The sequence below is a fragment of the Lacerta agilis genome, chromosome 14 (genome assembly GCF_009819535.1).
Source record: "Lacerta agilis isolate rLacAgi1 chromosome 14, rLacAgi1.pri, whole genome shotgun sequence".
In the NCBI taxonomy this organism is placed as follows: Eukaryota; Metazoa; Chordata; class Lepidosauria; order Squamata; family Lacertidae; genus Lacerta; species Lacerta agilis.
The window spans coordinates 17570146-17586129 of NC_046325.1; the positions used below are offsets into that span (position 1 = coordinate 17570146).

At 46.6% G+C, this 15984-nt stretch overlaps 1 protein-coding gene across 1 annotated transcript; it reads left to right on the top strand.

The window, feature by feature from the left end:
• The first annotated feature begins 591 nt into the window (after nucleotides 1-591).
• Nucleotides 592-14508, top strand: HSPBP1 (HSPA (Hsp70) binding protein 1). The gene is made up of 8 exons (XM_033169940.1): nucleotides 592-609; nucleotides 2799-2968; nucleotides 3950-4166; nucleotides 5434-5658; nucleotides 6953-7108; nucleotides 8400-8496; nucleotides 9132-9243; nucleotides 13839-14508. The coding sequence occupies exons 2-8, from the start codon at nucleotides 2840-2842 to the stop codon at nucleotides 13914-13916; spliced, it is 1014 nt and encodes a 337-aa protein (XP_033025831.1). The 5' UTR covers nucleotides 592-609; nucleotides 2799-2839; the 3' UTR covers nucleotides 13917-14508.
• The last annotated feature ends 1476 nt before the right edge of the window (nucleotides 14509-15984 follow it).

Consider the following 15984-nt stretch of genomic DNA (forward strand, 5'->3'; position numbering starts at 1 on the left):
TTTTCTACGTATCTTTATTGATTGGGAAGGAGGGGGCAGCTGCACTTCCCTTCAAAACTTCTGGCTTTCCTGAGCTGATGCTGTATATTCTAAATCACACGATTGGTCCTCATCCTCCCATGACTTAATATGTCCAAAGAACATATTGCCTTTTCGGTGGGAAGCCAAGCTGGGGGGGGGGGGGCGTGACTGAAAAACCCCGGGGCAAACATCCCCCCTCCGCAAAAAAAACCTGGCTAGCCCCCGCGTTTTTGAACAGGCGCGTGCACATTTGGGGATCCGCTCTCAGAAAGCGCTTTGCCCATCCTTTCTTGTTTTTAGTATAAATTCCTCCGCAGTCGCTTTATGTGGCGGGGGGAGCGGGGCAAAAAGCAACAACCGGCCAACTGAGTGACGCTTCGCAGCACCGGTGAAAAGCGCTTCGAGCATTTATTTGGAAGCGGGTTGTGGGATCTCCTCCTCGCGCGATCCCCTCGGTCTGCCGCCAGGGGCCGCCTCGCTTCCCCGGTTCAGAGGACGCTCCTCTCCGCCCTTTCCTCTCCACGTGGTCGCAGATGGCCGCTTCCAGAAGCTGAGCCTGGAGCTCGGAGACGGGCCGCCGCCTGCGGGGTGAGTGGGGTGGCGAAGGAAGGGACGCCTCGGGGGGAAGCACCAGGGGGCGAAGGGGCGAGCTGGGGGCTAGAGGTGGGAATGGGCCGCCCTTTGCGGTGGGTGAGGCTTGGAGGAGGGGAGGCAAAAAAGGGCGGGGGAGAAGTTTACCGGGGTGGGGGGAATGGGGAGATTCTCCCACCCGCCCCAGACAGCTGATTTTTATTTATTTATTTTTTAGAAAAAATGAAAAGCAGCGTGGTTACTTGTGGGGAGAAGGTGAGACAAGGGCAATAGAGACTTTTAAAAAGACTGGGAACCATTTATGCTGTATTTACAGAAACGCTGCAAAGAAGTGGACTCACTAGCAGGGTTCGAGTAAACACTTAAAATCAACAACATAGAAATCAAAGATGTAAAAACTGGAAAATAGCAAAGTGTCAGAGGAAATATGAAAACAAGTATGGTATAAAAATGTTAAGAATATAACAATATTCAAGTTAAAGATTGCAATATTAAGGTAGAATAAAACAAGCAGGGGAAGCAAACAATCAAAGAACCAGAAAAGGGAGTTGAGGGAAGTCATGGAGAGGGGGGGTTGTTGGGGATTTATATTCTATTTTGTTTTTGAGATAATGCTGATTGTGATGATGATAAAATTGTATAACGTAATTAAAAACTTTTTTTAAAAAGTGTGGGGAGAAGGTAGGGCGGAAACTCTGGAATTGGGCTAGTGGCTTCTGAGCCTTGGCGAGTGGACCTGCTGGAAAGGGGAAGAAGGGTCTGCCAAGGTTAAAGACCCATGTCTGAAATCCTGGAGATCTGCTGCCTGTCAGTGTGTAGACATTGCTGGGTTAGATGGACCGGGTGTTTGATCACCCATATTATACAGTTTCCTGTGTTCCTATGGAAGCATCTGGCTGGTGGAGTAGAGTGAGCAACCTTAAGGAAGTGCCCTGTTGGGTCAGGCCAAGGCCCCAAATACACAATACGTTTATAGAATTGTCACATCGCTTTAAAAAGGCCTTGTTTTCTCCCAAAGAATCCTGGGAACTGTACTTTGTTAAGGATGCCATGAGTTGTTAGGAGATCCCCAACCACCTCACAGAGCCAACAATTAATTCCTAAAGTGGTCTATCAATCGATTCTTCTTCTGTTCTTCTGAGATTTGTTGCTCTGTGAGGGGACTCTGGATGCTATATTCTGTTTGTGGCCTCTCCCAGACCATCTCCCAAGTGACACGAATGAGCTAGCATCAAGTGGAAGAAAGGTGACTTACTCCTGAGCGCTATTAAACTGTGGTAAATGGCAAGGTGGGGTTATCCCCCATTGGTATCTTGGTGTAGCGTTTACCCTTGCCTCCATCTTTCTCCCTCTGTCTTGACTTTTAGACTGTGCTTTGAAGGTATTCTGTAAATAAATTCAGAGCTGTGTGATTTTTGGCGTGGTCTCGATACCCAAGCCAAAAGTTGTGGCTACCTCTGCCCTCGTTGTGAAGCCACCCTTTCTTTTGGGAAAGGATGGCAGGGTGCTTGACAGTTTATTGCTGCATGGCCAAATTGCTCCAGGTTCCTTGGCAGACCAGTTTCCAAGCAGGCCCCAGTCTTCTTCAGTCTTGGAGCTGGGGAAGGAGAGCCCCATGAGACCTCCAGGGCATTATCCAGCCACTTCTGCATTTTCAGGTTTGAATGGAAACCTGGGCTTGTCAGAGGGTGGCAGCAGAATTCCCAATGTGAGTCTGGAAATGTGTAAGTCTGAATCCTGTATGTACTAGCAGCATGCTCATTCTCTCAAGTCTGGATCTTTAGGTGGCCAGAATGGTCCTCTGGGAGGAAGGACTGGATAGAAATTTAAATAATAATAGACATTAACACATTTGGAGAAACCCCAAACAATTCTGGGGGGGAGGAACCCTAAGTGTGGGAAAACCTCAAAAGCAGCCCCCTGAGTACTGAACATGCTGGCTGATTGTTGGGTGCGTAGGGACGGAATGGCGTACCCTGGCTGGAACCCTGAACAGGAGCACTCCACGCTGCAACACTTTGTTGCAGGTCCCACTTACCAGTATAGCAATGGTGTTTGCACAAAAGTAGAGCTGGGGCCAAGACATACCTGGTAAATGTCTTGGCAGGATGAACTTGGGCAGGTAGGCTGACCCCCTGCTGTCTCAGTCATGCTCGATTCTCATTCTCTCTGCTTTTTCTTTAAAGCTTTGAGAGTTGCCTACTGACTGGAACGGCATTCCCCAACCATGGCTGAAGGAGGTGCCGGTGGGAACCAGCCACCTCGCGAACCACCCCGCAACCTCCAGGGCTTGCTGCAGATGGCGGTCACTGCAGGGAACGCTGAACCTGCCCCAATGGAGCCCATGTCTGATGAGGTGCGTGGCTTGGCTTTTATAGGAGGGGTGGTGGTGAGGTCAAATGGTTGTTAGATCTGGGGAATGAGTTTGAGGAAGGTGCTGTCCTGCGATCCTGGTGCGTTAAAGCTAGTGTTGGTTGTGGAAGCTAAATACCAAGATTATCTAGCGAGGTGCAGAGCAGGTTGGATCAGAAGCAGCCTAGGAGGTATTATCCAAATATTTTCCCTGTGTTACTATTACATTACTAAGCTCATCCAACTAATGCCGTGAAGCTAGAAATAAAAATCATACAAATCTCAAATATATTAATAATTTGCAAAAAATGTTTGTGTATTCATACATATACACACTGTCCATTCCTGGCCTTAACCATTGCACCATGCAACATGGAATTAGCTTGGGGCTAGGGAAAAAAGATCTCAAGCTGGCCTGCTCCTGTGCCTTTTAACAGCAGCGCTTAGCATTCACAAATTGGCAGCTGACGTTTGGAGGGGCACAGGGATAAGATAGCATTGCCTGCCTGTCAAAGCTCTGTTGAAGCCAGTTTGAGGAACCAGGAGCCCTCTCGGCTATTGCTGTATTACGGCTTCCAACATCTGTGCCCATTGGCTGTGCCAGCTGGGGCTGGTGGAAATTGGAGTCTATCAATGTCTGGAGGGTCACAGGTTTGCTACCCCTGCACTAGAAATACAGTTTGGCTCCTGTCTAAAGTTGGCAGCTCCAAGAGGAGTTGATGACAGCGGCGAGGACCCAAAAGCCAATTTTCTAAGCACAACTTTCCCTAACTCAGCGGTGTATGCAAGGAACTAGACTGGCAGGTGCTGAAAAGCAAGACTTCTAGGAGAGAGGTTGTTGTCTAATATGGGGGCTAGGAGATAAAAGTTAGGTTATTTCTGGGGGAAGGAGTGAGCTTTTGGCAGGAAGGAGGAGGGCACATGTGTATGAAATTCCCAATATGTTTCCTTCTCATTCACCTCTGTTCCCTATGCCACTCTGCAGCGGAGACAGTGGTTGCAGGAGGCGATGGTCGAGGCCTTCCGGGGACAAGTGGATGAGGTGGAACAGATGAAGGAATGTCTGAGGCTGCTGGAGCCATCAACCCCCGGAGCAGAACGTGGAGGGGAGAGTTCAGAGGAAGCGCATTCAGACCTTGAGAACAGAGAAGCTGCCTTGGACCTTCTGGCAGAACTGTGTGAGAACTTGGACAATGCTGCAGGTATAGAAAAGGCCCCATTCCTCTGTATGTGTGCAAGGGAGAAAGAGAGTGGGAAAGAGGGTAACTTGAGTAATTTGGTGTGGAAACACTAGGAAATAGAGATTCAGCTCAGATCTGAGAAGTGAGAAATGTCCTTAGGGGCATATTAGAGGTGGCAAGATTATTCTCTTAATTTCCAAGGCTCTTAACAACTTGGGTCCAGGATACGTTAAGGGCTTCAGGAGGGTCACTGTTTGAGGGTCTCTCATGGCTGGGATGCCAGAAGCCATGCATTAATATTGCAGGCGCCATTTGCATAGCTGTCCACTCCCCCCCCTTTTTAAGGGAAATTTCTTTATTCCGAATAGGATTCCTCGCAAGAAAAGGGAAAAGTTGACAGCTATGCATTCTGTGGAGAGTCAGCTGAGATCAGACAGGCCTCTCCTTCCTTGACTATCCAGCACCCAGCAAATATATTTTAATTTCAGCAGGGCTTTTAAGTAAACATTATGATTTTTTAAATATACAGTCATAACTCTGGTTGCGTTCGCTGCGGGATACGAATGCGCCGAACCTGGAAGTACCGGAATGGGTTACTTCCGGGTTTTGGCGCTTGCGCATATGCAGAAGCGTTAAATTGCGCTTCACGCATGTGCAGAAGTGACAAATTGCAACGTGCGCAGGCGCGTCGTGGCAGGTTACGGACGCTGCGGGTTGCGAACACTCCTCCCGCACAGATCACGTTCGCAACCGAAGCATCCGCTGTAGTTTAAACTGATTTTATCTTTACTGTATCTTTCTGAACTCTTACTGTACACTGCCTAGAGATTAATAATAATAATATTTATACCCTGTCCATCTGGCTGGGCTTCCCTAGCCACCCTGGGTTGCTTCCAGCAAAATACAAAAGCATAATAAAACGTCAAACATGAAAAATTCCTGATACAGGGCTGCCTTCAGATGTCTTCTAAAAGTTGTATAGTTCTTTATCTCCTTGTCATCTGATGGGAGGGCGTTCCACAGGGAGGGGGCCACCATTTATGATTAGGGTGTTAAGTGGTGCATATAAATGGTTGAAAGAAATACAATTAAGCGTAAATTGCACCCTACGGTTCCTAATGTGGTGGGTGTCTTGCACAGGAAACCCAAGATTATACGGTGGAAAGTAGTTACCCTTTGTAACCCCAGTGAGCCACAGCTAAGTCGTAGTGCTGGGTGGGGTTGCAGGATATCCTAGCAGTTCTGTTGGGCTGCCTGCTTTCCGTTAACCCCTTTGCTGTCCTTCCAGACTTCTGCAAACTAGAGGGCATGCGGCTGTTAGCACACCGGTACCTGGAGCATGAGGAGCAGGAGCTGCGTTGGCGGGCTGCTCACCTGGTGGGCACCTGTGCCCAGAACGTGCCCAAGGTGCAGGAGCAGGCCTTGGCGCTTGGCTGCATGAGGAAGCTGCTGAAGCTGCTGGACCACGATCCCAGCGAGGCCGTCCGGATCAAGGCACTGTTTGCCATCTCCTGTAAGTGCGGGGGTGTTCTGACCTGTTGGAAAGGGTGAATTGATTAGTCCTGCAGCAATACAGCTGCTTGCATTTTCCGTTCAGCAGAGTAAACTGTGGTTTGAATTTTCCTTTCAGGGTAAACCATGGTTTGAGCGACCAAGCGTTGAAGTGGGTGGATTAAATGCACACTCCCCACAAACGGTTCATCTGGTCAGATACAGGACCCTCCCACCCCATACGATGGCTTTCCCCTTGGGAAAGACAAATGCAGTTTGCTCATCTCGCGTCTGATCCAGCCCTCTGAGATAGCAAAGCCCTTACATTAGCAATGAGCTCAGCATTTTATTACGTTAACAGATAAAAGAGCCATATCAGCGGGGGGAAGCTCTGGCCTTTCAGGTGTGGCAGACTACAATTCCCATCAGTCCTCACTGTTGGCCATGCTGTCTGTGGCTCATGGGAGGTGGAGTCAGGCGAGGCTTCCTCAAACTGAACCCTCCAGGAGTGAAGATGGCAAGGAGGGGGGTGGGGTAAGGGGATTTATGAGTTTTAACAGGACAGCTTACCAGATATCGGAGGGTTAAAAGGACTTGGAGAATGGAAAAAAATACTTAAGTTTTATGAAAATTTGTGGATTTTAAGATTTGTGAAGTTAGAATTAGAAGTAATAAGAGCAAGAGCTTTATTGACTGAAGAGAAGAAAAGGTATAAGAAGTTAAGATTTGAATGTGATGTTTTAGTTGATAGGAATAAGTTTTATGATGCAAGATTTGTTTATTAAAATGTAAGATTAAGATTAGGTATAAGGTATTGGTTTTTATAATGACATAAAGTTACTGAAAGAAAAATCGAAATGAACGTATAAGAGAGGGCGAGAGAAGGTCCTAGGTAAGATTTGAAAGAAGATAAGGATTTTTAAAAGAAATTTGTGTTGTTTTTATGTGTTGGGATATTGTGTTGTGTATGGGATGTGGGTATTTGTATTTGGTTTAATTTGGAAAATCTAATAAATTCTTTTGAAAAAACAAACAAACAAACAAACTGAACCCTCCAGATGTTTTTGGCCTACAACTCCCTAGCTAGCAGGGGAAGTGGTCAGGGATGATGGGAATTGTAGTCTCAAAACATCTGGAGAGCTGAGTTTGAGGAAGCCTGAGTCAGGGGGACAAGGAGGCAGCTTCCACACCCCTGAGTCAAGCCACCGTTTCAGGCTTGGGAGCTTAATGAGCCAAGGGTTTCCCCACATGTGGGTGAAAATCATATTAATGGGGTCTCACTGACTTTTGTGAACTGCATTTTGTTGCATTGCCAGGTTTGGTAAGAGCCCAGGAAGCTGGCCTTCAGCAGTTCCTACGTCTTGATGGCTTCTCAGTCCTCATGAGGGCCATGCAAAGCAGTGTGCAGAAGCTGAAGGTGAAATCTGCCTTTCTCCTACAGAACCTCCTCATAAACCACCCAGAGCAGAAAGGTAATATTATAATATAATGATCACAATAATAATTCATTATTTATACCCCGCCCATCTGGCTGGGTTTTCCTAGCCACTCTGAGCAGCTTGCAGCATTTCTAAAAACATAATAAAAATATCAAGCATTAAAAACCTCCCAGTACAGGACTGCCTTCGGATGTCTTCTAAAACTCAGATAGTTGTTTATTTCTCTGACCCCTGATGGGAGGGCGTTCCACAGGGCGGGCGCCACTACCGAGAAGGCCCTCTGCCTGGTTCCCTGTAACCTCACTTCTCACAGCGAGGGAACTGCCAGAAGGCCCTCGGAGCTGGACCTCAGCGTCCGGGCTGAACAATGGCGGTGGAGACGCTCCTTCAGGTATACTGGGCCGAGGCCGTTTAGGGCTTTAAAGGTCAGCACCAACACTTTGAATTGTGCTCGGAAACGACGTGAGGAGAACTTTGGAAGGACGCCTTGAAGAGCTGTTCCTTGGCTTGTGAAATCGTTGTGGCTGCACACAGTGGACGTGGCCATCTCCCACCCATCTTGGGCTGTCCCCAAAGTAGACCTTCATCAAGTCCAATTGGCTGAAGGAGGCTGACAATGATGCATTTCAGAAGCCCCACAGTGGCGGGGACTGTGCTGCTGCCCAGCTAGGTGGTATGGCGTCAGCATGCTCCCGTAAGTGGACATGTCTCTCCTCAGCTTTTCCTTTTTTATATATAATTTTTTTTTCCTAATATAGCAATACAAAAAAATACAAAACAACAACACTATACAAACAACAATAACAAGAAAAACCAACAACATCAAAACATTATCATAAATTCCATTACATCTTTTTTTTTTTACATTATGGTGACCTCCTCACACCCTCTCCTACGTACATTGTATCCCATCTGTAGTAATTCCCTAGCCTCATAATTCTAAACAATACAAAAATACTATTAAACTTATTCTTCTGATTCTAATATAATCTAACTGTAGCCTATTACTTCCATCTGCTCCTTTCTTAGATCTTTATTTTTACGTGGTTTCTTAAGTAGTCCTTAAATTTCTTCCAATCCTTCTCCACCGCATCGTCCCTCTGGTCTCGGATTTTCCCGGTCATTTCTGCGAGCTCCATGTAATCAATCATCTTCAACTGTCGGAATCGCTTCTGTCTTCCAGTTCTTTGCTAATAATATCCTTGCTGCGGTCGTGGCATACATAAAAATTACTCTATCTTTGACTGTGATTTCCTGGTTTACAATGCCCAGTAAAAAGGCCTCTGGTTTTTTAATCAGCTTTTCCACCCCTTTCTCTCCACAGAGGCTCTCTGTTCCATGGGGATGGTCCAGCAGCTGGTGGCCCTGATCCGGTCTGAACACAGCACATTCCATGAACACGTCTTGGGAGCCTTGTGCAGGTATCGAGGGGACTGGGCTGCAGAGAATGAGAGCCAGGATCCGGGGGGGTTTCTCTGGCTGATCTGTTGATGGCTACTGGCATGCTTGGCACTGGTGTCGTTGAGTTATTTGGGGAGGAGAGCTTTGTTTCTTGTTATAGGCCAGAGGTATGAAGTGAGTCATATAAGCCTGAGCGCTTTCCAGTCTAGTTCTCACCGAGGGTGTAGACGTGAGCTTAGGCCGAACTGCTTCAGACTACAGGACTTTCCCTGTCGCTCCTTCTGTTGGCGGACTCAAACAGTGCGTGCCGGCAGCGGCACAGCCCAAAATGGGTCTACTAAGAAACAAGTGGGGGAAGCACCAGCATGCTGGGCGAAGCATGTGAGATTTGCAGAAATTAAAAGAGGAGGAAAACCTTTGAAGAAATGAAACTTGATAGGGCAAAGAAACAGCAACTAAACAGTCCAATCAGGACTGAGCATGCTCAATAGCTATGAGATGTTGGGTGTCATTTGGAAAGGAAAAGTGGGGGGGGGGGATGAAATGGAGTAGCTTGGTGGAGGGGAAGGCAGGCAGGAATCGTGAAGAGAAATCCACAACATTCACTGGTCTCACTTGCTCATCTCTTATCTCTCATTCCTTCCCCCCCCCCCAGCCTGGTAACAGATTTTCCTCAGGGTGTGCGGGAGTGTCAAGAGCCGGATTTGGCCCTCGAGGAGCTCTTAAAGGAGCGGTGCCGGCTACTGAAGGATCAGGAGGAGTTCCAGGTAGGCAGAAATAAATGGGTTCCTTTCCCTCCCTTTCCCACCAAGCTGTGGCATGAACTGGGTGCGAATGTCTGGACTGCCACTGCGTTTTTCCAACCGGGAAACCCAAATTCCCTGTTTAAAACAAATGATTCTGCTGCCACAGTTTTCCAGCTTCCTGAATATGTTTTGTGGAGTGAAGAAGGGCAGGACAGAGCATGGTAGCCGTTTCAAGCTTTGTTCTCCCAACGTTGGTTAGGAACCTCCAGCCAAAGGCTCTGATCAGGCCCAGCAGGAGTCCTAATTTGGCCCACAAGGCTGTTCCTCTACAAACAGCCATCAGATGTGGGTCAGGTAAGGACACGGCGGCAGAAACGGGAGCTTAAAATCGTACTCCTGGTTGTTTTTTGGCAAACGAACCTTGCTGACCGGCACTGACCGACAGCCACTTTGGAGTTTTATCCATACACAGGTGTGGCCACGATTCGAAAAGTGCCTGCAAACCGACATTTTTCCTCTGCAAACAGCCTTCCTGGTCTGCATAAGAAAAAACTTTGGTTTGTAGGCATCCAAACCACACCTGCAAATAGGTGGGAGCCAGCGCCCGTTGAAGTTGTCACCTGCCGTAATAACGGCGACAGGTGAGTGACAGGTGAGCAGTCGCCCATGAGGGGTGAGGATTTGGCCCACCATCCGGATCCAGGCCCTTATCCTGACTGCAGCAATGGAGGCCGGAGCATTTACTTCAGAGTGGGTGGGGAAGGAAGGCTGAGAGAGGAAAAGCCAGGGTTTTGCAAATTGAAATCCCACAACCGCCTGGAATTATGAAACCCCGTGCATTTCCGCCGCCTCCTTGCCTAGGTGGGAGCATGTCGCTCTCTTCGCTCTCCTTTGCTGGGCACTAGAGGGCACCAGGCACCTTTTTTAAAACGCCAGCTTTCTGAAGCTTGCAGTGCGGCTATTCCCATTTAAGTGCATTGCTGGAGATGGTTTGCAGCACGGAGAGCTTATAATAATTATTATTTATTATTTATACCCTGCCCATCTGGGTGGGTTTCTGCAGCTTCACCCACCTAATAATAGCACAATGCAGAAACAGCTTAAGAAGGAAGTTTGGGGTTCTTCGCCGCTCGGGGCCCCAGAATCCAGCCATCGCTGCCCCAACCCACCTGTGAGAGATTTAAGCCAGCTGTGGCTGGCCCTGTGATACATAGGAGGCATGTTTGCTCCCAGCCCCCCAGTGGTGAGAGGAAGAAGCAGCTTCCTATTGCTGGAGAGGCAGATTTCTTTAGAGGTCGGGGTAAAGTCCGCTTCCTGTTCATTTCTGGTACTAAACCAGCATCGTGTTTAATAACCCAGCCAGGTGGGTGGGGTATAAATAATAAAAAATTATTGTTTTTATTAATATTAGCACTAGCACTGTAGCCAGAAGAATTTGCTTATGTTACTTATTTTCACTTGCCCAGTGCCCAAGAAGCAGTTTACAACACATCCATAAAGCAGCATTAAAGCGCTTGACACCTGACAGTGACACACAGAAATGGGTGCTTGAGCTACATGTCAGAATAGGCCTGTGTAAGGAGGGTCTTAAGGAAGTGTGGTTGCACAGTAGCAAAAACCAAGGTGTTCCATAACTGAAGAGCAGACACACTGTTTTCCTTTTTTAAAAAAAATATTTCTATTTTCAAAGTTTCAAAAAGAAAAAAGTTTTCTACACACACACACACTTATTTTCACAAAACCATAGTCCATATCAGTACCTTTATGCGGTTCCCTCCACCCCTCCCTTGGCTTCCAAAATTCATCTTCCTTTTTAAACTGCATCTAATTACATTTATCCAAATTATTATACTTCGTTTTTATACTTTGTTATTTTAAATTACAAGTGCTATGTCAATCCTGCTAACGTTTTTAGATTTTTGCAGCGTTCTTTAATATATTCTATAAAGTTATGCCATTCTCTATTAAATTTGTTACCTTCTTGGTGCCTGATCTTCCCGGTCAGCCTTGCCATCTCTGCATAGTCCAACATCTTCATTATCCATTCTTCTTTCGCTGGGGCTCTTTCTTCTTTCCATCCTTTGGCATATAATATTCTTGCCGCTGTCGTCGCATACATAAACAGTACTTTCTTATCCTTCGGTAATTCTTCTCCTATTATATCTAATAAAAAGGCCTCTGGTTTTTTGGTTTTTTTAAAAATAAAAGTTATTTTAAATATTTTTTTTCAGTTCATTATAAATCATTTCCCAGAAGGCCTTAGCTGTTTTTACAAGTCCACCACATAAAGTGAAATGTACCTTCTTTAACTTTACACTTCCAACATATGTTGGTTGTGCTCTTACACATTTTCGCTAGTCTTGTAGGAGTCAAATGCCATCCATACATCATTTTCATATAATTCTCTTTTAACGTACAGCAAGCTGTAACGCGCTCTCTTTTCCAGTGCAAGCGGTATGGAACTTTTACCATAGAGATACCAAGGATAGAGTGGTGTCTCTTGGCCCCCACTGAGAATCACGGGCGGATGGTGGCTTTCTATTTGAATACAGGCTGCACATGGAAGACTCTAGGGTGTCTGAGGTTTTCTGTCTGCTGCTCAAGGAAGTGGGGAGGGGGGGGGAAACTTGAGTTGGCTTCCTTGAGTTGGAACCGTGCCATTCATTTCCGAGTGCGGTTGTGTCACAACGCCATCTCTCTCTCCCCACCCCCCAAGCCAAGTGCTCTTTCTTTTGCTGGATTTGAGGGTGGGGGTCGGACGGACATGTTGCTTCTGTTTCATGTCGTCTTGTGTTTATTCTCAACAGACAAGTTCCCACCCCTGCTGTTAGCCAGCGACAGTTTTCCCTGAACGTAGCAATTAGGCTGCGCCAAGCTTGATAATTAAACAATTGGCATAATGGAGTAAGTGTTGGGGTTGGGGGACAACCTCAACGTGCCATTAAATTCTTTTTTTAAAATAAAAAATAAATCCTAACACCTCCCTCCCCTTTTCTCTGTTCAGCTCCAAAAAAATATCCATGTTGAGGTGAGAAAGCTTTGAGACTAAGAATACATTCCTACCCACAAGAAGCCATGTGGACTGTAGTCTCAAGCCAAGGAAAGTGGTTTTGGTGGCCCACAGCTGGTATAAGCAAGGCTGAGCAGAAACATGAGCCCCGTTAATTGTAGGCAGAATGGTCAACATACAGGCATACGCCATTTTGTTTGCATGCCAGCTTTCAGTAGTTAAGGCCTTGCCCAAGGCGGCTTACATTGTGAACAGATTGTCTAAAATAGTCATAAACAATAAAACCCATCAAAAAGTACACAACCAAATTGAACATCTTCCACATTGAATCATGATAAGATCTAAAAAATAAAGATACAAAAAAATTCAGTAACAGCAGCAAAGGACCCCAATGGAAAAAAAAACAACAACAACCCTAAACAGTACCCCAACCCAAGAGTTTGTTCTGCAGCCTCAGCTTTTGCAGCTGGAGTCAGTCCAGGTCCTGCCTTCCCAGGCCAGGTGGAAAGCGGCCTGCAAGGCAAAGGAGCAGGTCTTACAGGACTTGCAGCCAAGATGGTCCAGCCCCTATTTAGCCGTACCATTGCAGACTGGGGGTAGGGCTGTGTGTTGTCGCCTGTTGGAATATTCCCTTATAAAATAAGATTGGGGGTGGGAGTAAAAAAAATTCACCCTGAATTTGGCATTTATATGTTGGCTGTGTTTATTTCCTGCCTTTGTTCTCCAAGGTGTTCAAGATGTGGTGGTTCTACTGCCTTCCATTTCATCTTCTCAACAGCCCTGTGGTGTAGGTTAGGCTGAGAAAAATGGACTAGCCAGATGTCACCCAGTGAACTTCATGGCTGAGTGGGCATTTGGAAACCCCCCCCCCCATCTCTAGGTCCTCGTCTGACACTTTAACCCAGCAGTACGCAGCCTAAGGCCCATGGGCCACAAGCGGCCCACGGGGGGCGTTTAACCGGCTCATGAGCCGCCCCCAAACTGAGCCGCCCACTCGGGGAGTCCCTGTGCACTGTGCTAAACTGGCACGGGGAGTCGCTTCTGCAGCGCTGGAAATCGCGTCTGCACATGTGCAGATGCAGACGTCGGAAATCATGGGCGCGCATGCTCAAGCACACATGCAATCCTGCCCACGGAGGGATCTCCGCTGGAGTGAACCAGCCCAGGCAAGACAAAATAGAAAATTCTTTCCAGTAGCACCTTAGAGACCAACTGAGTTTGTTCTTGGTATGAGCTTTCGTGTGCATGCACACGAAAGCTCATACCAAGAACAAACTCAGTTGGTCTCGTAAGGTGCTACTGGAAAGAATTTTCCATTTTGTTTCGACTATGGCAGACCAACACGGCTACCCACCTGTAACCAGCCCAGGCGAGGTAAACCTTGCCAACCCCTGCAGTCTAACCACTACACCACACTGCCAAGGAGAAGGCCAGCTGTGTCGTGGTTTCATTGCCACCACACGCTTTATTTGCAGTTGGTGAGACTTTCCGCTGCCCGCCCAACAAGTTCAAGGCAAACACTTTAGAACTGAAAGCCCATTAAAGAAGGAGCAGAGCTTGCCTCTCTTCCCGTCCTTTAATTTTTTATTTCGTTTTGTTTTTAAAGGAGGAGCTGGATTTCTGTGAGGCACTGCTGCGCCTTTGCTTCCATGGCCAGACTGATGATAACAGCATGGACCGGTAACTTGGCTTCCCAGGAGAACCCTTGACACTGTTGGATGTTGATGCTTGCACTTGGAAGCTCTGTCAGTTGGAGAGGCTTGATGGAAACGCCCGTGTTTATCCTGCCCGTTCACCGATCCCGTGACAGGCTCCAGTAACAGAAGATCTCTCTGAAAGGAGATACATGGCTTGTTAGCCTAATGATCAGCAGGAAGACACTTTCCTAAGCCGTTGCTGCGTAACTTCCTCTCCGTAGTTCTGCAGAAGCATTCATCTGCTAATCTACCTTCCCAGCCACACCCAGGCAGTTCTACCTTCATTAGCCATAGTTTTCAGATGGCTCTTGAGATCTCCTTTTTAATTGAGGGAAAACTAATCCTATTTCCTGTTCTCCGCTGCTTGTTATTAGGGAAAAGATCCTTAGTCAGGCGAGAAGGCTTGAGTGCCTTTTAGAAAGTAGATGATCAAGAATTGCCTTCTTTCTTCTGCAGCAAATGGGAACTGGCTATTCTACAAACCTACTCTGGGTTGCGTATCTGGAGAGCATTCGTTTAAAGGGGCTGTGGTTTTGGTGTATCTGGCTGCAAAGGACCTGTAACTCTTACCCATTTTTTTAAGGTTGCTGATAGAGATTGGGAAAAGCTTGTCCCAGCTAAAGAATTTCTCGGGGGTGATTGTGTGTGGGGGGGGGGGAGCTTAAAAAAATGCTTGGGACAACTCAAAATGTATTGCAAACAGCTTGAATCTCCCACGACTCTGCTTTGCTGTTGCTGTGTTCACTATTCAGCTTTTTTTTTCTTTTTTTAGAAAAACAAAACGAACAAAAAACAAGTTTCTGTTTCAGGTGCTAAGACTGTCACGTTTTTCTTTTTCTTACTAGCAATTGCCTTAAAAACGTTGAAAATAATGTCTCCATTTCAAAGAAGAAGAAAAGATGGCAGATTTTTCAGTTTACGGGTTAACAACCAGAAGCCCCTTATTCAAAACTGGCCTTTTGAATATCACCAGCTTGTTCCCCACCTCCAGCTGTAATCGCAGGGGCAGGAAAGATACTGTATTGGCCTCAATATGAGCCACCCCAAATATTGGCTGCACCCCTAAAATGTGATAATATTAAGTCACAGCTTCTCATAAGAGAATAATATTATAGGCTGCACTCTGGTTTTTAATACCACCAGGTGGGGGGGAAGCATAGCCTAAATAAATACACCACTAGTACAGCATGTACGTAGATGGGATACAGGAGTGGGGAGGGATATGGTAATGGGACTTGCTTAGCAGTCTTACTTTATAAATGGGTAAGGAACTAACCTACCATTCTCCTTAAAGCTGCCTTCCCACAAAGCTAGGTACCAACTAGGTTCTTGCAAGTGTCAGGATTATGAAGAGCTGCAAAACAGTGGCCAGGATCCAAAGGGTGTTCTCAGTGTCTTTCCCTCCATTATTATTTGCAATGCTAGCTGGTTGTGCCATGTCACAAATAACTTACAGGACTCTCCTTGTCTCCTTAGTTGTCAGGCAGCTTCGATAGCTCAAGTCAGTAGAGCACGAGACGTTTAATCTCAGGGTCGCGGGTTCAAGTCTCATGTTGGGCAAAAGATTCCTGTACCAAGCAGGTTTGACTAGGTGACTCTTTTGGCCCCTTCCAACTCTACACTTCTGTGATTCTAAGATTACATGGGAGGGGCCTGTAACCCACTTAACTAGTCCCCGGCATATCCAGGTAGGGCTGAGAAAGACCCCTGCCTGAAATCTGTAAGTAGATGGGTCAAATGATCTGACTTGATAAAAAGCAGCTTCCTACTTCCTGATTTTTAACAGAGCAAAGTGCTTATTTCCACACCAGTCTTCCGAAAAAGTAGATGGTTATCATTTTACTAAGGGCAGACTGAGAATGGGGGCAGGTATAAGCCTAGCCACGCTTACCAAATCTATGGCTAAAATGGCACTTGAGCTCTGGGCTGAGTTTGAAACTGGGCTGCTATAAGATAAATGTGATGTATTAATTTATTTGAACACATCTTTACTTTGAAATCAGACCCATGGATTTGCATTTCAAAGTGGTATATACGCAATGTCCACATGCTATT

Coding starts and splice junctions, on each gene's coding strand:
- HSPBP1 (XM_033169940.1), top strand. CDS start 2,840: ATGGCTGAAGGAGGTGCCGGTGGGAACCAGCCACCTCGCGAACCACCC. Junction 8,497..9,131: donor GTCTTGGGAGCCTTGTGCAG/GTATCGAGGGGA, acceptor CCCCCCCCCCAG/CCTGGTAACAGATTTTCCTC. Junction 9,244..13,838: donor AGGATCAGGAGGAGTTCCAG/GTAGGCAGAAAT, acceptor TTGTTTTTAAAG/GAGGAGCTGGATTTCTGTGA.